The sequence below is a fragment of the Bactrocera latifrons genome, unplaced genomic scaffold (assembly GCF_001853355.1).
Source record: "Bactrocera latifrons isolate USDA-ARS-PBARC rearing strain unplaced genomic scaffold, ASM185335v1 scaffold_0, whole genome shotgun sequence".
In the NCBI taxonomy this organism is placed as follows: Eukaryota; Metazoa; Arthropoda; class Insecta; order Diptera; family Tephritidae; genus Bactrocera; species Bactrocera latifrons.
The window spans coordinates 5,660,338-5,680,788 of NW_017534406.1; the positions used below are offsets into that span (position 1 = coordinate 5,660,338).

At 35.2% G+C, this 20,451-nt stretch overlaps 3 protein-coding genes across 6 annotated transcripts; all 3 read right to left on the minus strand.

Annotated features, from left to right (window-relative positions):
- Positions 1 to 12,354: 12,354 nt before the first annotated feature.
- On the minus strand, positions 12,355 to 13,797 carry LOC108976423. The gene is made up of 3 exons (XM_018945553.1): positions 13,391 to 13,797; positions 12,685 to 13,290; positions 12,355 to 12,604 (listed from the first exon to the last, which is right to left on the minus strand). The coding sequence occupies exons 1-3, from the start codon at positions 13,534 to 13,536 to the stop codon at positions 12,541 to 12,543; spliced, it is 816 nt and encodes a 271-aa protein (XP_018801098.1). The 5' UTR covers positions 13,537 to 13,797; the 3' UTR covers positions 12,355 to 12,540.
- Positions 13,798 to 15,537: 1,740 nt separating this feature from the next.
- On the minus strand, positions 15,538 to 17,179 carry LOC108976498. Of its 4 annotated transcripts, none has more exons than XM_018945758.1 (4): positions 17,016 to 17,179; positions 16,891 to 16,925; positions 16,723 to 16,818; positions 15,538 to 16,666 (listed from the first exon to the last, which is right to left on the minus strand). In XM_018945758.1, the coding sequence occupies exons 1-4, from the start codon at positions 17,103 to 17,105 to the stop codon at positions 16,228 to 16,230; spliced, it is 660 nt and encodes a 219-aa protein (XP_018801303.1). In that variant the 5' UTR covers positions 17,106 to 17,179; the 3' UTR covers positions 15,538 to 16,227. The 4 variants fall into 4 exon arrangements, with proteins under 4 accessions (XP_018801303.1, XP_018801224.1, XP_018801377.1 ...); XM_018945679.1 differs by having other exon boundaries at positions 16,891 to 16,952; XM_018945832.1 differs by having other exon boundaries at positions 16,723 to 16,837; positions 17,016 to 17,107.
- A 1,667-nt stretch (positions 17,180 to 18,846) lies between these two features.
- Positions 18,847 to 20,062, minus strand: LOC108976727. Its single transcript, XM_018946030.1, has 4 exons — positions 19,873 to 20,062; positions 19,757 to 19,806; positions 19,581 to 19,670; positions 18,847 to 19,510 (listed from the first exon to the last, which is right to left on the minus strand). The coding sequence occupies exons 1-4, from the start codon at positions 19,999 to 20,001 to the stop codon at positions 18,988 to 18,990; spliced, it is 792 nt and encodes a 263-aa protein (XP_018801575.1). The 5' UTR covers positions 20,002 to 20,062; the 3' UTR covers positions 18,847 to 18,987.
- Between the last annotated feature and the right edge of the window lie 389 nt (positions 20,063 to 20,451).

Below are 20,451 nucleotides of genomic sequence, written 5' to 3' on the forward strand. Positions count from 1 at the left end.
CAGCGGCGAAAGCAATACCAACAACAAAGGGACGATGACAACCACAATTGTGGCGCATTGGATGAGAGTGAAGGCGTGTCAGTCGCACAAAGAGCATACCCACCTAGGCGCAACAACATCAAATAAAACCGAGCAGAAGGGCCGACAAATACAAATACATACAAAACGTTGCGAATGCAAACATGGTGCAAAAGAGCCTGTGAATGTCTACATACCATATATACGATTTGTATGTAAAGCCGTGGAAATTGTAAGAAACAAACAAAGCAAGCGGATGCAAATAGAGGGAGGCTGGCCGGCAGACAAGGAAAGGCAAGGCAAGGCGATGCAACAATCCGAAATGAATCAGGCGCTGGGCTCATGAATAAACAAAATGCCCCAAAAAGTTATTAGTTTCAGTGATTGCGGTCATTGCGGATGCGGCTGTTTGCGCCGTGAAACTTAAGCAGCCGCTGTAGTTGTTAGCTAGGCAGCGCGGGAGTAGGAGGAATTACAATCAGCGATGGGCGAATGCTTCGTTAAAAGAGTTAAAGACTGGAATTCACTGATGCTGATTTTAATTTGCACACGCCGCTAACGAAACCTCTTAAAATTGGATGAGTATTTTTTATTTTCTTTGCCGAAAGAGTTCAAAATTAATTGAAATATTTCCGAGCTCTTTGGACTGTGGAAAATACCTGATTTTCAATTGTGTTTACATAGGCCTAGAGTGTAACGCCAAGCAACCTTACAGTCCAAAATGCAGAAAGGTGAGTCCACGTGCGCTGTTTAGATTCAATGAAAGTGAGAAGTCTGACTTTATTTTTTTAAGCTGTTTATTTCACTTCTCTACCAACTCTACATTTTGAGCAAACGACTTTCGTTACATTGCTTGGTTCCCATGCGCCTTTGACATCCTACACATTTATTATAGGCGCAAGCTCTTATCAGGCACATTCCGCTTTCCTCTCTCACCGTCGAATGGTGAACTTTTGGAATTTTAACTTTTGCAAATGAATGATTTTCGCATTGTTTTATTAGCATAAATGAAATTTGTGGCATCTTACTAATTTCAATGTTATGCAAACAAACTTTTAGTTGGGCAAAAATGTTATTCATATTTTCAATGAGCGCATCAAATTAAACTTTCAATTGCATGCCTGGCTTGCCGTTATGAGTTTTACCGCAAGTGCCACAAATTCAATAACCACTGTGGCGACCATTGAAGTCGTTTTGCCTGAAGTGTTTCATATAAGTGAGTGTGAGTAGGCGTCACAAAGGTAGTGCTTTGAGTGTTTTAAGCAGACGTCAATAAGTGTTGGTTGTAAAGCGTTTGTGTTTTATTTAATTTGAGATTTGCATAACCTATAAATATAATATCATAAAAGCACTAACTTCTGTAACGTAATTTTCAATGACCTTGTTTTTCAGTGCTGAGTAGTATAAAAGTGGAGAAACTGCAGTTAAGGTATGAAGTTAAATTTTATTTTTCCAAAAGCGTAGAATCTCCTAATACAGATTATTTCACATGTGATCGAAATTTATATATAATCGCTGAAATTCAACCAAATGCTCATTTATTTTTCTAATTAATTTTCAATAGGGACGCTAAAATAGTAGACCGATAGGGCCACAAACTACAACATACTTTTCACCCTCTTTTGACATTTCTCTTCAGTAAGACTTACCATTTCATCATGGAAATTTACTAATGAAATTCGGAATCAGTGGGCTCAGCTTTAAGAGCGCTATGTCCAATTGATGATCGTCATAATAGTCCTGTCAGAGCAACAATTAAGCATTTAGTAGAAAATTTTGAATTTACAGGCACAGTACAAAATATTTCTGCGCCATTGAGACAAATAAGTGCTCGTTGTGTCGAGAATATTACTGCCGCTAACGCATCAATTTAAAATGACTCAAATCAGTCTCTCACAAGTCGTTCTCAAGGGTAGGGCATCTCTGGGAGTCGTTGTGGTAATTTTCGCGAATTGATCTCGGAACACATCTTTACGAGACGCCGCAGAGTCGTCGTATTTTCATGAATTGGGCTGAGCAACGACTTGAAAATGATTCGGATTTTCATCGAGAAATCATCTTCAGCTGTGAGGCTCATTTTTGGCTGAGTGGCTTCGCCAATAAGCAAAAGATGGATAATTGGTTAAGTAACAATCCACTTATACTCATTCCGGAAAAATTACCATTTCGTGCGGCCCATAACGCTGTACTTCTTCATTGATCCTGTTATAGTGAATGGGAATCGCTACTGCACAATGATAACCGATTATCCTTGACCCGAATTGGATAATATGGACATGGATAATATGTGGTTCCAACAGGACGGCGGCACAAGCCCCACAGCGGATGTCACAATCGATTTATTGGCCCAGTCAATTGGCCGCCTCGGTCGCGCGATTTGACGCCGTTACACTACTTCCATTGGGGTGACGTGAAGTCTATGGTCTATGCCAACAAGACAGCAATGATTAAAGAACTTTCCATTTCCCCCTCTGAATCCGCCACTGATATATGCTATAGTAGTCCGATCTGAACAATTCATTCCGCTATGTATTATTGCCTCAGGCAGATCGATATCTAAAGGCTAAGGGACAAGCTCATGTATATACAGACGGACAGATAGACGGACTCGTTACTCATTCATATATATTTTGTATAGAGTAGCCGACGACAAATTATATTCACCTATGTATATAGGTATTATAAGTTTAATTATATAATATTGAGAAAATTAAATTCTAATATTTACGCATTTTTTCGGTTCAATAAATCTATTATATTCTTGAAATAACCCGAGTAATTCAGCAGTTTAAAACGTAACAAAAAAACCTAAAGCCTAAGACCCTTCAATGCTCCAAGTTAGTTAAACGATACAATTGCCCATTCGCTTATAACAAATACCAAAAGTCAGCACAGTATCCATTCAACCGCAAATCCCTTAACACATTTGTCAACACTTCATCATTGTCAATAAGACAAACCAGCTTTGTTATTGTTTTTATTGCTCAATCTGCTTTGGTTGTTTCCTTCCTCCCCAGCGTATTACGCAGCACTCAGCGTTTTCCCTTTTATTCTTTTATCAATCTGGCTACTAGTGGATTTTGTATGGATTTAATTTTTTCGTAAATCCCATAAGTGCCGCAGGCCATTTCTTGATCGGCACAGCAGCCAGAAGAGCAAATCTGCCTGCAGGGGAAATATGAAATAAAACGGATGAAAAGCAAATAGGCCTCGTTGAAGAGTGTATGTATGCAGGAATATCTTTGCAAGAGGCTTTTTTTGCGCCGCTAGACTGTAAGTGCGAGCTGAGAAATCAACTTAATCAACATTTTGACAAAGTGTGTCAATAGCAGTTCTATTTCTGTCCAATTTGCGAAAGCGAACGACATTTTTCTAACCATTTATACCATTAACCTGCTATTAGAATGAAGAGTAAGAAAGAGTTTGGATGAAATATGTACATATATACATTGTATTTAAGATGCTTGCGCAGTAAACTTAATTAAAATTAAATCAATTGAAATTGTTATGAAATTACAATCAATAGACAAGTATATCAAAGTTAAGCGAAGGAATTTCCAAAAAGTCCATGATTAGCCTTAGAAATGCCCTTAACCTATGCAACCATATGGCTTCGCCATTGAATCTGCAATGTCGACTCAAACGTAAGTAGTTTGAAAAATTTATTTTTAAATCACGATTTTTCCATTATTTTTCATAAAAACAAACATTTTTCAAACCAATAAATAACAATTTTTTAATGCTAGGTAACTAGTAATATACACACATATAGTATATATAAACAAAGAAGTGCACTGAATATGATCGCTATCAATCGAAGAACAAAAAATGCTCGCTTGAGTTGTTATAAGTTTTGTTCGTCTTTGTCAAATTATGTATATCCTGAGTTGGATTCTAGACACTCGCTCAAAAGCAAAACAATTATTCACGTAGTTGATAAGCTCTTAAAATCGGTAAATATTTATTTTATGTGTAAGAGTGGGCAACTCCCTAAAGCGTGGATACCCACAAAGGCATTCTTCAATGGCACTAATATCACCTTTTATATTATTGTAAAGCACATTGAAGAGGTGACATAACAATATATACGTATTTTTTTTGTTTGCTCGCTGTCCTTTTTTACACGAGAAGTGCCTTGTTCAAATTTATTTTTGATTTCCCTCAAGCTTTAATTTTTACAACAGTCATTTGATCTACTAAATGTCTGCACAATTCATGGCTTTGTGCAAGCTCTGCATGACCTGTTGAAAAGAATATAAAAGCCTAGTATAGCGTGTGCATAGCCAAAGGGAAAGCCACAGTTCGTTGTGAGAAGCAACTACTAAAGTTATTCACTATTGGATGGTCCGTGATGATCTAAACATGGATTAACTTTTCACGTAAATGAGCACACATATGTAAGGTAAATTAAAAATAGCTATTTTCGATTTGCGAAATATATCAGAGCAGGAAGTCAACCAACCAATTGATATAAAACAAATGGATTTCCGGGATCAAAGTGCGATGTAAAAATAAGTAGTTAAGTTAAAGTTAGTTCCTCATATCCATTTGTATAAGTGCGGTGAGTGACGGCGCATTATCGTGGAGCAAAACTCATAAGTTGTCGACCCTTAATTTCGCACATAACACTCAAATAATATTCCTTGTTGACAGTTTGGCTGGTAAGAAGGAATTCGGAGTACACAATACCTCGATCATCGAATAAAACTGTGAAGCTAACCTTGATTTTGAACCTGCTCTGATGTCTCCGGCTCAACTTTCCCATGATATTCGGTCGATTGATCGTCTGTTTCTGAATCGTAAGCATAGTTTCGTGACTCATCGCCAGTAATGATATCTTTCCTGTCATTCTGGCGTAGGAATGGCCGAGCTTACAATATTTTTTTCCAAAAGTTTCACAATTCCTTTGTTAATGGTGTATTTCTGTAACGATAATTCTTATAAAATATTTCATTTTTTATATGAGAAAATTTGTTTTTATAAAAATGCTGTTTTTTACCGGAGGAAGCCCATGTAACCCCTTAAGGTGGTATTTTAGTCTAGAAATCAAATGTTGGCCAGTTTTTTGAATTAAAAAAAAAAAACCCAAAAAATATTTTTACCATCCATTTTTGTATGGTGTTTTTATTGATATCTTAAGAATGCAGGAAAAATATTTTACAAAAAACTATTAAAAATTAAAATAATTAGAGGGGGGAGAGACAGTTGTAAAAAAATGGCGCATCCTGGCTCCCCTGGTGGTCTGAAAAAAAAATCAAAAGAAATTCTCAATCAGTAAGGATGCTGTTATAGTCCCTACCTCAGGGAACACGAAAACAATTTTTTTTTTCTGAAAAATGGCGACTGCCTGAAAATAAAAATCATTTTTACGCGTTTCTTTTTAATTCTTGATTTTTTTTTTAATATAAAACAAAAATTTTGATCGTGCTGGTAGGAACGATAAAGGATTATATAAAAAAGGTTCACACACAATTTCAAGTAAATCGGTTATATAGAACTTGAGATAATGCCGATACCGTGTGGAAAAAAGTAGTTTCGGGAAAAAAATTTCATGCAGTCTAAGTCATTTATTAGTGCGCTATGTACTGCGTCACTAAAGTAACTCTAGCTCTTAAAATAATTTTAGTTTTTAAAAATCCTTTGGAGGATATGTTCTTAAGGGTCTAAACTTTAAATATATGAAAAAAAATCGAATTTTTCAAAATTCTACAGTAGAATACCCCCTTAAGTTAGCAGCATTTTATCCAGATTTATGTTAGGGACGAACTTGCGTTTCTATTGCTAAATATATGTACTTATTTGTATGTAAGAAGCATCCGACTACGGCATATTCGTTCATGCAACAACAACTACCAGTAGCGAATATGTGTAGGTGTATGTTGTCAACTTCCTGTTGATATATCGCTTCATTTCATTTCGTATGGTTTGTTAAACTTTCGGTCAATTTAAGTACGAATACTCACATACAATATTTAGAGATATATACACGCAGTATATACATACTTGTAGATATATTTATTTGAAATATATTTACTCTGCTTTTAGTTTGTGTATAAATTGTGTAAATGTAAGAGGTGTTGAATCGGAAAAAAGGTTGCGAAGGTAAAGACCTACAACAGCGCCTCCTTTCACAGTTTGAGGGTGTACTTACCTATTCATACATATATAAGTTGTGAAATGTTCTCTGCTTGATAGCACATAGCTAATTTATTTAATTTTTTTCATGTCTTACAAATAGCTGACAAAAAATTTAATGCATATAAAAAATATAAAAGACATTGCAAACAAGGCAGCTGAATTAAAGTCGAAGCAAAACTTGTCAATCGCTCATTTTCTGCCAATAAATTAAATAAGCAAATATCACAGGGGCTGCTATAATGCACATAGTTGTCTGAATTCCATTACAATAAATTCAGCAACCAAATATACATAGGCACTTGATGAGCCTGCGGTTGTCCTTAGAGCTTCGTATTTGTCTCATAAATAATTTGCACATCTCAATTTCACAAGTAAATCATTGCGGCCACTTTGACCCTTGCTGTATGCCGAGGCAACAGCAGGCGGCAAGTTTTACCAAACTTCAGAATGTTGCCTTTTCATTGTTAGCCTATATATATATGTAAATATTTATTTTTATTATTGTCATACGGAGCTTATAGTGAGTCCAGTCACAGTCAAACATGCAAACGCACATATAGATAAAAGTTTTCGACATTTCGTTTATTCAAACTTACGAAATTGCAAATACTTTGCACCACATTAGCCTCCCACTTTAGTTTCATCCTACCTACTTCTTTATGCATGACAATATCCGTAAGCTATAGATACAGCGGCGATTTTTCATGCAGCGCTCAACAAAGTTTCGGTTCGAATAAAGTGGAAACTGTTTTGGTCACTGTCATTGTGGTAGGCCTACAATAACTACAAAAAAATAAAGTACAACAGCAACAACAATAAAGTAAGTAAATAGTGATAAAAGTAAACTTATTTTAAGCAAAGATGATAAGTCAGCATTTGTGCGTTATTATGACAATACCATGACAATAACAAATACAAACAACAAACGACAAACAGCAAATACAAGTGGCAGCAGTTATTTTATTCACCGCAATGCAAGAAAATATTTTAAATAAACTGACAAATATAAACACTCCATTACAACTACAATGAGCAGCGTTACACAAAGCTCCTACGGCCTAACACTTCTGTTGGGCAGCCTGTCCTTGCTCCGCATCTGGGGTTTCGGTTTAGTCAACAAGCACAGCAACACAGCAACTTTTTCTACGCTGTCCAGCAATACGATATAAACTTTTCAATTGGTTTGACAAATAAACACATTTACAAAGCCGCATAAAATATAATGGCTCGATGTCAGATGTTGAAAAATGCCCGTAAATAAGCTAAGGAACTGGAAATTGACAGCTGCTCCTGGTGGTATAATCAACCATTGGTGGAGAGCAAATAAATTCAAAAGTGCTTGTTTTGTGGTCACACTGCGGGTGTTTCAGAACATTCTAATGCCATTGTGGCTATGTGACAAAGAGGGAGTCGAAGTGCTCGTAACGCTTTGAATTGGAAGACAAAGGAGCAACATGAAAATGCGTTAGCTGTATGGGTGACATAATCTTTGACTTTGCTTGATTTAACAAGTTATGCGATTTAATAGTACAACAACAACATTTTTATTTGTTGTTGCATTTGTCTTAAGCAGATACAAGATGTTTTATTTTCTGGTCGAGATCAATAATACACTTAATATGCTGGCCGTTATAGATGAAAATTCATTGTCAGATAATAACTATAACAAAAAACTTGATTATCAAGATTTCTCTTACAATACGTTGAATTAATTGTAATCTATCTATGATAAGAGTGGCAATTTCAGCAACATGTACAAGACTAATTTTTCTTACATTAAACTATCTAAACTCTCTAGATACGGAAGCTTTAAATTGCAATAGAGGAAGAAAAATATTAACTTCGGTTGCACCGAAGCCAGAATACCCTTCACAAAGAAAATAGTTTCAGTTTTACAAAAACTTAATTCACAGCGACATCTATTGACAAAATACGAAGAGACTTTTTCGACTATTCTATAATATAGTTATAGCGATTCCCTTGAGAAAAATTCATGTCTAATTTAGTGCATACAATATTGATCGTTCGGTTTATGTGGCAGCTGTACAACATAGTAGTCCATTCTGAACATTTTATTATCTTATCGCAGCGTTGCTTTGAAAAATAGTCCGTGTCAAATTTTATGAAGATATCTTAACAAATTCTCCGTGCAAGAACCCAATTTTTATCGTTCAGTTTGTATGGCAGCTGTATGTTTTAGTGGTCCGATAAGGGCGGTTCCGACAAATTAACAGCTACTTGTAGAGGAAAGGATCTGTGCAAAATCGATATTTCAAAAGTGAGGTGATTAGTTCTCCTATATACACATATCACCCTCGTAAAGGTGATCATTTATGACTATATACCATATATATATTAGACGTTTTCAATTGGAAGTTACCCTTTTATTTTATCACAGGCGCACATCGCTTTTGAGGCGATTTTTGCTTATGTGCACAGTTCATCAAAGACATTAAATTAAAAATCGTCAAACCTCAGTCTGTTGAAAGTTAGATCGTCGAAGTACCGATATGTGTCTGCCCACATTTTTTGCCTCACCACACCTTTGTCCATTTCAGTGTCGACTGAAATCCCTTACGGCTGTGACAAAATGAACATTGCTGGAGACAAAAGTTGTTCAAATATGCTTTTGTGTTGGTTTTAAGCCAAAAGTAGCACATGGTTGTTGACCAGCATTAATCGAGCTTGCATGAACTTGGCGAGAGTACAATGGACCACTTGTGTTCTACTATGGGCTAGTTCTAAAACACAAGAAGATAGCATAACTCCCCTTTTTCCCAGTCTGATATTTAAGAACCGAAAGTGCCATTTTTTGATCATTGGCCTTGCACTACTAATATAGTATAAAAGCTTACTGAAGGACACTTCGGCTCATACTACTGCAATTTCACGTTCGATATTATATCATATATATTATCGAAGCTTATCAATCGTCATAGCTGACTTGTTGACAAGGACCATAGACTTGACGTAGCCCCACAGAAAATAGTCTAACGGTGAAGCACACAATTGACTGGGCCATTTCATGAGATAATACTCACCAAACTTGGTTTTCTAAAAATTAATTCTGACATTTGCTATGTGGCTTGTTCGACGTCATATCCTCCAATTCGGGGCAAAAACATTCGGTTATCATTGAGCGATAGCGATTCCCATTCACTGTAATGAACCGGCTTTGATCATCGCGAGAAGTACCGTCCAATGACATCGCCGGCCCATAAACCGCACCAAACAGTAATTTTTTCGGAATGCAACTCATCGAGTACGTTTGGATTGCTGCCTGACCAATGACTCAAATTTTGCTTATTGATGGAACCATTTAGCCAGAAATGAGCCTCATCATTGAAGATGATTTTTTGATGAAATCCGAATCATTTTCAAGTTGTTGCTCAGCCCAACTCGCAAATATACGACGATTCTGGTAGTCAAGCGGCTTCAATTCTTATGTCAATTTGATCTTTTAAGGCTGTAGGACGAAATCTTTGCTAGCGGCAGCAATATTCTCGACATTTCGTGCACTTCTTTGTCTCACTGGCTTGGAAACATTTTGTACTGTATCTGCGAATGCAAAATTTTTCACTAGACACTCAATTTCTGATCTGGCAGGGCGGTTATGACGACCATGAACTGGACGTTGCGTTAAAGCCACTGACTCCGAATTTCGATAGTGAGTTTTAAAAATGTCCACTCGTTGTTGGATCGTATATCTTTCCATGATTAAATGGCAAACCTTACTGAAGAGAAATGTCAAAAGAGTGGAAAACAATGTGGCGTCGTTTGCTGTCCCTATTGTCTTCCTTTGTAGTATTTTTATTGGAAAACCCGTTTGAAACAAGGCGAGCTCCCAACAGAAGACTGTATCCTCCCCCTTGAGATTTGTACCACCTGCGAAAAGCTTACTGCGGCTCTTCTTCAGCTGCTTCGCTATGACTTATTGAGTTCGCCATCATTTGAATTGTTTAATTTAAATTTTAAATTTTAAAATTTGCCTTAACAATAATAGTTATTTGTATGTATATGAGAAAATTGTTTTTCAAAAATATCAAGGGAAACACAAAAACGCAACAACTCAGCGTGTTTACTATCAATATCATAAATATCAAGCGCAATAAAAGAAATATTTGTTATTATTAAGATGAATGTGACATCTCGTGTCGCAATAAAGTCCATTACACCATTTTCAAACATACAAATACCTCTATGTGTGTACTTTACTATTTACGTACGAATATTTTTATTGCATAAAATATTTCACACATACTTTAATTTCATACGATTTCATGTTTGCACGCTGCAATAGCAGTTGTCTGACAACACTTGCCAAATGGTGGACACATGAAACAATAAATTGCAATTCCAAGTCACTTCAACAACCAAGGTTACTTTTACGTATTTGTCTGCGCATAGTATGTACAAGTACCTTTACGGTATATGTAAAACAAAAATATCAAATGGTCAGTGAAGAGAGGCATGGAAATAATAGCATAAACTATATATGAGTATTGTAAACATATACTATATACAAGAAACTAGTAAGGCGATATTACATTCGGGCGAAACCGTGCATTAAAATTACAATGCAATAAGACGGACGCGTGTTAGATTCAAATCTCGTTTAAAGATATCGAATTATAAAGATATTTAGCTGACCATACATGAAAGTAGGATGATCGGATTGGTAGATTCTAACTCCTAGCGCGCCATAGGTTCACATTGTTTTTATGAATAAACAGTGAAAGTGTAAAAACATTAGTACAAAACAATCTTCATGCAAGAAATTGTAAAAAAATATTGAATTTATAGATATGAAATTTTGCAGTTGTTGTTGCTGTCGGTTTTGCATTTCTCTCACTGGCACTGTCACTAGCACTCCCAATGTTGCTGCCACAATCATTGTTGCTGATGCAGGAACTGTCACTCTGTCAGTGCTGTCCACATGTCATGTGGCCCGTTCGGTTGGTTGGTTAATGCTACGGAAGGGAAGTGTGAAAAATCACACTTACGTATGTAATGTGAAAATTAAATATATGCCATATACTTATGTTTCAATACATCAAACTACTTGCTGCATCAATTGAAGCAAAAATGCAAGGAATATTTAGAATAGACATAGCGACATTTGCTATTCAAAACTTTGTGTAATATCTCAAGATGTCTATATCAATGGATTTTAAGACGATCAAACATTTGAAGTTAGTTTTTAAAAGGAGGATGAAAAAAAGAGAGTGCTCATGTCACCATAATACTTTTGTTCGTTTTTTTTTTTTTCATATACATAAATGTATTGCTGGTTCTGAAAATCTAATATAATGCCAAATATTTCTCCCAAGTGCCAGTCGAAACGGAGTATCCAACATAGGAGGTACATATATCTGCTTTAGCCAAACCCTCATGTAATGTTTTTATAGCGAGCGTGTTTCAGACGTGCGGCTTTCAATGCCTTTTTCGGAGTTTTTATTTTTTTTTAGACATCTTCCACTTGATTTATGTGATACTCGGTTTGGTTTGCCGTTTCATACAATATTTGATAAATGGGTACACAACCGAAACCGGTTTTCACAAGAAAATTTTGTTCAGCAATTAATTCACAAGCAGTTGTTGAGATGGCATTGCATCTTCAAAAAAATCACTGCTTGTCCTATTTCTAAACATTTTTTGCAACAGGACACAATAAAACCGCAAAAAGACGTTCACTAAGTTTAATTGTTTAATCTTTGAAAGTAACAGTAAAAAATTCAGGCATATACACTCACGTCCACACATTGGATAGTCGAAAAAGTATTTTCGTATTTCTACACAAACTTCAACTTATTTTTTATAATAATAAATAAATAAACAAATACGTACAATATTTTCACTAATTTTTGAATAGCTGTGACTTATTTGCAACTTCCCCGAATTTAATTTGTTTTTGGTTAAACAAAGCCTAAAATCTCACTTTCCAATACTATATGGTAAGATACAATGTGATTGGTAGCACTGGAGATATACGACTGCAACGACATCTATCGTCAAAATACGAAAAGACTTTTTCGACTACCCAATAATTGCAACCCTATGGTGGGTGTCATGTTAAATATACCCATATATCGCTGATATATCTTTATCTGCGAGTGGGTGTTCCCGTTTTGCATTTCAATCAATCTTGCAAGAACAAAATAATTTCTTATATTAAATTGATTTCACATTAAAACGCTATTTTCATCACAATTAATCTGTAATTATCATTTGTTTCCAGAAGTTATTCCACATTTTGTAGCCTAAAGTTATATCTAAAATAAATTATTTTCATAAATTGAGTGGAATTTTTAATTTAGAATGTATGTATGTTTGGTGTATTTATGGTGAAATGTTGTTGTACACACTGCGCTGAGATTAATTCAATTATACGTTCACAGACCTCACAAACATTGTTACTGCGCCCAGCCGTTCCATTCTCAGTAGAGTGCTAAATATAGACAAATATAATAAAGAAATAAATCCACGAATATTTTATATTAATATTTATTATAAAAAACAAAAACTTACAGTGAAAATGGCTCTTCTAGGAACGCTTGAAGTGGGTCATTAATGTCACCAACGTATCCACCAAGTGATTTTAACCTGTAGTCGTTATCTGCACCAGCCACGCTGAATCTTTTATACTGCATATAATGTATGTGAGTTTTTTCCCAATAATCGACATTGCGTATCATAATCAATAATTCATGCTCTCCACCTTCTGTCGTTATTTCATGCAAACGCTTTAAGCCGACGAAGTACTCCGTCACTATCTGACCGTTCGTGAGACCACCAAAGCCATTAATAAATTCATTTGTACTCTTTTCATTGAAATTTCCATGATGTGCATCTAAAGCGGCAAAGAGTATCCAGCCATCTCCATATTTAGTACTCTCACATTGCACTATGTTTGGTATAAGTTTAGCATTGTTGATTTGCATACTAATTATGGGTGGAATTTTACAGGCAAATTGCGTATGGGTTAATATATCAATTGTGCCAATAGTCTCCCGTTTACTGCGTACGTTCCTTAAGTTTGGGCTCATACCAATATAATTTCTTAAATTCGCCATGTCACCTTCTAGCTGTTTGAACAAGTTATCATTTGCCTTTTGCAGATCGAGCAATTGACCGCTACAAAAAAATTTATTGCATTTATAAATATGACATTGTACTTATTATTGTCACTTATTTCCTCTTTCGAAACTATTCAGATCTGCATATACATACTTACACTTTTTTATTGAAACTCTGCGCCTCATTTGTACAGCTTGGCCCCACGCTCTGCAAAGGTGTTGAATTTATCTGCATATTATTCAAATTACTATCGTATGTTGACATAAAACAAAGCATTGATGTAAAGAAAACTTCCGCAGACATGATCAATATGAGCGTTCGTTGGTCCTTACTGTGCAAATACCGTCACCCAACTAAATAATTACTCTGCATAGATTTCCACAAATATTGGAATATGAAATGTGCTCAAGCACGCTATATAATTGTTCGTACGTTTGCATATTAGGATGGGCCTTAAGGCATCTCGTGGTTCTGCTAATATTATTGTTGGTTTGAGAATCCCAAAGACATTTAAATCAAAATGCAATTCGAGATATTCTGAGATTCGAGAGACTGTTTATAAGTCTTTCACAAATATTATCTCTCCTTAAGTTTTACTGATTGTTTACAAAGATTCATATTGACAATTCTCTTTCAAACATTGGTCAATATGATTCACTGCTGATTAATGTGAGCGTTATTAAATTCATAAATAGTATCAAAAATAAGGAAGATCTAAATTCGGGTAGAATTGCATATTATAAACTTTCCGAATTCGCAAAGCTTAAATCCGGAAACTATTTTCAAACTTGATTTTAAAATCTTATAATAATATTAATAATTGGTGTATACAAATCATATTCGCTTGATTTTTTTACAAGATCATAGATGTTGGCCGATGTAAGTATATGGTAGTAGTAGTCGTTATACAGTTTAATATCATGGCGGAAAATTTTGAAATCGATCTTCTAATATCAAATCCTACTGAATTAAAAAAAAAAACACATTATTAATCGTAGACGTGCGGGTGACTGTACTTCGGAGCGTGGTATTCAGTCGCACCAACTGGATTTGGTAGAGGGCGTTCTTAGCTAATGAACGAGCGGCTCCGATCACCTGGAGAGTCTGTACAAACATTTTCGCGCGATGTGGTACTGTGAGTGGTGCAAGATGGTCACAAAAAGGCTCACTGACGACCCGAAATTTCGTCGAGTGGAATTGTACCACGAAAATTTGGACTTCATGCATGTCCAAATGACCCCAATTTTTGAATAACTTAAGCACAGGTGAGGAGTCATGGAGTCACAAAGAGGCAATCGCCGGGGACTCCTGGTCGAAAAAAGGGAAGAATGAGCAAATCCAAAGTGAAAACATTATCATTATCTTTTTAACATCAAAGGCATTTTTTTAAAACGACCTGTACTTTATTGCAATGTATAACACTGTAGTCAGTTCGTATATTATATAGAAAAAATTCACAAAAACACGATGTGGGCCAAGTTTTGAAAATCTTTCGACAACTTCTTCTGCAGTGACTTCACCAGGTCGATCAATCTATCTTGAAACATGTTCGTCCTCAGTTAAGTTTCCATTAAGTGTCGAAAAAAAGCGTTCCGAGCTCGCATGCGTAATAGGAAGTGTGCAGAATATGCGAAGAAAACCCTCTCATTATATAGTTCTATATACATCGCAGTTCTTCAACGTTTACAATGCAGTAGTCGATAACTTTTTGTCTTTTGACTTTTGCCTTTGCCCCCAATGGCACTACTAGTGATCAAAATCACCTTTGAGCTTCAAACGGCCAATAAGATTTTCCATTACTATAGTTTTCAAAGCACATACTTTTTCTGGAAGCAGCAAACTCAGTTTAAATCCATTAAATACTTCTCTAGAAAAGCGGGTATTCAAATATTCGCCGACTGTTTGCAACAGAGGAATGTACTCTGAAATCATGTAGTATTCTTCGCAAGATCCAGAAATTCTGTTTGTCGACCGCAGAATCATGATTTTTCTTTGTCAACTTTCAGATCCACCGCCATTTTGTTCGTGTCTGAATAAAGGAATCGAAGGTGTTCCTTAGCTTTTTGTCTTCGATTTCGGAAGGATACAAGCAGCGATCTATCATATACGATACCTATTATATTGGAAAAGTTGGAGAATAAAACGCTTAGAATACATATGTATATCAATCGAACAGATCACAGATGGAGCTGAATGCGGTCACTGCAGGAGGTCAACCAAAATGTCTAAAATCGCTATATTACTATATTGAGATTGAGAGAAGGTCTGAATTGACTTTAAGTCTTTGTCATTAAAATACTTGAGAACATGTTTCTACGAAAGTTTATTGAGAGAACTCACACATTGGTCTATATATAGGACCGAGAGAAATTCATAGACTGATTTCACATATTTTCAATACCAAACTACAGTATAATCAGTAGCATCTAAGAAAATAAAAAAATTATAAATAATAAATTCTATTCGTCTCAAAAATTAGTAAACAAGAATATTGCGAGAGTTTATGAAAACTCTCTAAAGGTAGTATTTGGCAAAGAAAAGAGTGCTATTTCAACCGGCTCAGCGCTGAATCGCTACAAAGACTCAAAAGCTTTGCTATTGCACAAATTGAAATATGATAACTCGTAATTAGCTGATAACCTTTATACTTTAGTGCCCTTACTATATATATTTCTGTATATTTCTTATTATTTGAATATGAAACACCTATACACACATATTTCCATCTTGTCTTGTTTATGATTAGGTTTGTAATGGATTCGGAGAAAGTTCAAAATGGAAGTTCAAACAAATTATTCGTAAAAGCCTTGATTTGTCAATATCAATAATCTACACAACAACTTCTTGATTTACTTCAATAATAAAATACACAAAATTGTAGTTATCGTACAAATAGCATACAAGTATTTTTAAATATTTCTAAATTTTTTCGTCGTCTAATGTTTTCAACACCTTTGTACATAAAATATTATAATTTGATAGATTTGGATGCCATCATTCACCCTTTTTTCGCAAAAAAATTTTCCAACTTGTGAACTTAAAGTTTTTTATAAATTCTTTCAATGAAACTTCTGTCATACTACTACGTGATTGCGTAACATTTAACGTTTTACCATCAAATTGAAATTCGGAAATATAACGAAAATGTTCCATGCCATCAGCATCAAAGTAAACAAACAGCACATCATAAGATTTGTTACGAACGAGCTGCATGAAATTATTTGTACCGATAAAGAAGTCAGTATCACTATCGAAGCATTTTTTATCGCAAGGTATTCCGTTTAAGAGCTTTCGATATAGGTCATGTGACATACGCTTATGACCACGCCCTATTAACAATAAATGTTTGGCGTATCTGTTGTCTTCACAAAACAGTTTTCCGAATGATTCATTCTGACATTCATAAGGCTTTGCTGGCGGGATTTCTTGTGCACTGCAAACGAAAATGCATACATTTTCATAATTTTCTAAATACAAACGTTGAAGTACCTTTTCTGCACATCGTATAAGATATTGAATATACCTTCGCTAATCGCTTCTAGTTTCACCGAATAGTTATCCATAAATGATTCCGCTCCTTGAATTCTGCATGAAAGTGTATGTACTGGTGGATATTTGTAGGTATGTAAGCGCAAGGTTTAATGCATTTATACTTACTTAAACGAAGCGCCTTCAATTGCATCACAAATTTGCTTATTTGAAACGAAAAATGGAATTATCTATATATACATATACATAAATACTGGCAAAAGAGAAGATAGATTATCCAAGCTCATCTATACCTTTTGATTTTCTATGTGATTGATTTCCTTGGATGATAGTAGATATGTCATCACCGTAAAAGCTCGTTGCAATGATGTGGCTTGTGGCATTTTAATGAATTAATTTTGGTTTACTCGAATCTCACAACTTAAGTGATACTGTGCACTTCAACTTTATAATTCAACTAAAACATAGCACAATATTAAACATAGAACCGACGTATATGAACACTAGAGCGGGTTGATTTTCAGGGAGCTCAAACCAAAAAAATTGGAAAATCGCGTATGCGGGAAATTTTCGTTGGATCATCCTGAACAACTATAAGAGACTATGAATCTAAAACCGGTTTCGAAGCAGCGATTTTTAAAGCGAAGTTTTTTAGCTGTCATTGCAATTTTTTTGTCAGTTTTTGAGATATCGGAACATATTATACTTTTGTAGCTTGCAGGAAGGAAAGCCGCCTTCAGGTGATGCCAAAACTTTATATTGAAACAAGTAAGGAAGGGCAAATTTCAGGCATAACCGAACATTTCATACTCTTTCAACTTGGAAATTTTAAAAAATATGCAATCTGGGCCAAGTTTTCAACCCATTTTATTCAATCTAAGCAGATATATGAATATGCACCGTCATGCGAAAGTTATAAACGCGGTATAAAGTCACCCGGAAGTTCGATAACCTTTATATAAGGTATATGGGGGCTAAAGGAAGTATTGACCCGATTCAACCCATTTTTAACAAAAAGGCTTACTATCATCAGGAAAGGATTCACTTTAAATTTCAATTATATATCTCAGACATTGACCGATATATTCGGTAAGAAAAAGTTTGCTTCGATTTGGATGAGTTTGTGTCATGTGGAGACATGCTTCAAAGGCATAAAATGAATTTATCTCATTATATTAATTTATTCTTAATTTTTATGCTTAAAATTCAAAGAATGAATGTAGCGTTGTATGGTTGTAGCGTGATTTCGCTTTTCTACGATCTAATCCTCACTATTTTGAAAAAATATAGTACATGTACTTGCACAGGGAACAGACGGACAGATAAATAGTGATCAGGATTTAAACTCGTCTCATCATCCTGATCACTTAAATATACTTACAGGGTTATCTACCTATCTATTATTTTGGGATGATACAAACCACCGTTATCAAAATCATAAAAATCGACCCGCCTTGATGTATATACCAAGATATTGCTGATTACTCAGAAAAAGATCAACTTCAACATGTAAGGTGCAAAGGTCATGCCATACAGAGAAGCGATGAATGAGACTGTATATTTATAAACTGGGGCTAGGGAAAGCTTTCTGCAATTATTCTCGGCATTTGCATGTATACTCCATAAAAATACGATGAAATCTCTATTAAATGGACGCTCTATTAAGCGTGCATCTCCGTTAACTGTACACATTGGACAATCTACTAAGCGGACAACTCAGAATCCCACAAAATATAATACAGTTGAACTTCAATAACTCAAACTTCTATAACTCGAAGTTCGTCATATGTGGCCTGGTCTACGAAAAGGGAGCTAACGTGCGAAAACTAGTTTACTGGGAAACAGCTGTTAAAAATCTCATCTTCCATCCGAATCAACTAAAAAGTGAAAATTTATTTTTTGGATTTTTTGACACCTAAGGGGCTTAGGTTCTTTCCGTAGACCAGGGCACATATATGGAAATCTTGAATTTACACTAGAAGCCAAATTTGATATAAATTTCCTGCCATAACTCGAAGCCTCTCTTGCTCAAAGTTTTTTTTTTTTTGTGGATTACGATCAAATACGATCCCTTACCTTCTTATAGCAACAAAAACCTTTTCGCCTTTATTCATAAAGAAAATGTTCACTGTATTGAATAGTTTATTATTTGAATAATAGTCTAAAATGTATAGCACAGCATCGCGTGGTCAGGTCCATTAGTATAAATATAATACACAAAGGCTTGTTTTGGAACTATGTCGTTTTATACAATTGAAAATGGTGTTATCTTACTTTAAAGAGTGGCACATCATGTAATGATGTTTTTCGTAAATAAATCGTGACTTCATTACTTGGATTCAAATACAATCTCAATTTCTTATTGACCGCTTCAGCGTGAGCCAATAAGCCCATAGGCTTATCAGCGCGATTGGTTGTATGCTCTCCCAGTTGTTTTACCTTGTTATTGGCATCAAAAGCCACAGTTTGGTAATGATCATACCATGGCTTATTCCTTCCATCGCTCTCCACTATAAGCAATTCATACATTTGGCTATCGGTAATTGCACGCAATTTATAAAAACCAATGAAATATTCGCCATTAATTTCGCCCATACCATTTTCTAATGAATCAGCTGCTGGATTATTACGAAATAGGGCGTTAGTGACTTTGCGATGAGTGATCAAAAACCAATTGTCACCATATTGATTGTTTACGCACAACACAGAGAAAGGAATCGGTGATTGCGGCAAGTTTACATGGAATTCGCCGACTTGTCCTTTAGAACAATCGACCGGATTGGGGGTGCTAAGTAGTATAAGAGGGACAAATTTGAATAGATATTATATGTATATATATATTTACTTAATATGAATACCTCAATCTTGTTTTGACAGCTTGTAGATCGCTAGCAATACTTTCCAGTCTTTTGTTCGCTTTCATTTGGTAGTCTAGCGCCGCATTAAGGCTACATAGAGAAATAGCATTTACAAAAAAAATTTATTACTTTTATGCATACACATAATGAATATGATAATTTTATTCAATACATACTCATAACCCAAGTTCTCCATTTCTTGAACGTTGCAGTTTTGCCACGCATTCTATTACCAGAAAGAAAATAATTACATTTTTTTTTTTTGGTTCATATAAAATAGGTATATACGCACATCATCTCCGCCTATACGCATTAATGACGAGACGTTAACATCTTTCGAATTCAACTGTATATGGTTTTCTGGAGTAGTGAACAAAAAACTCAACACCATCAGGACTTTATCGATTGCAATAGGCTCCATATTTAAATTTTTATTTGTTTATAAGCGACAATAAAAATAAAAATTCTTTTAAACACACCGACAGTACGAATCTGACTGAGACGTATGAACAGATTATACATACTGATAGACTCGCTAAACGCGAGAGACACAAACACATACCCAATAGGAATGTACTATAATTACTAATTAAACAAAATTAAAAAAAATAGGCATTTTAATAAAAAATAGGTGTTGCATATGTTTATATTCTAGTAATTAGCCGTGCCGTAAGGTGATGCGTTATCACGGTGGAATAGCACTTTTCTCTGATGGGTGATGACACGCGCCCACGTTGAAACTCTTTTAACCAACTTTTGAGCGTCACCATCGAAGAAGATGAGATTGATTGATGATGATGATTGATTTTTGATTTGATTTTTCTTTCAAAATACTCTCGAATCAAAACACAGAATCGAGAAGTACTGTGGT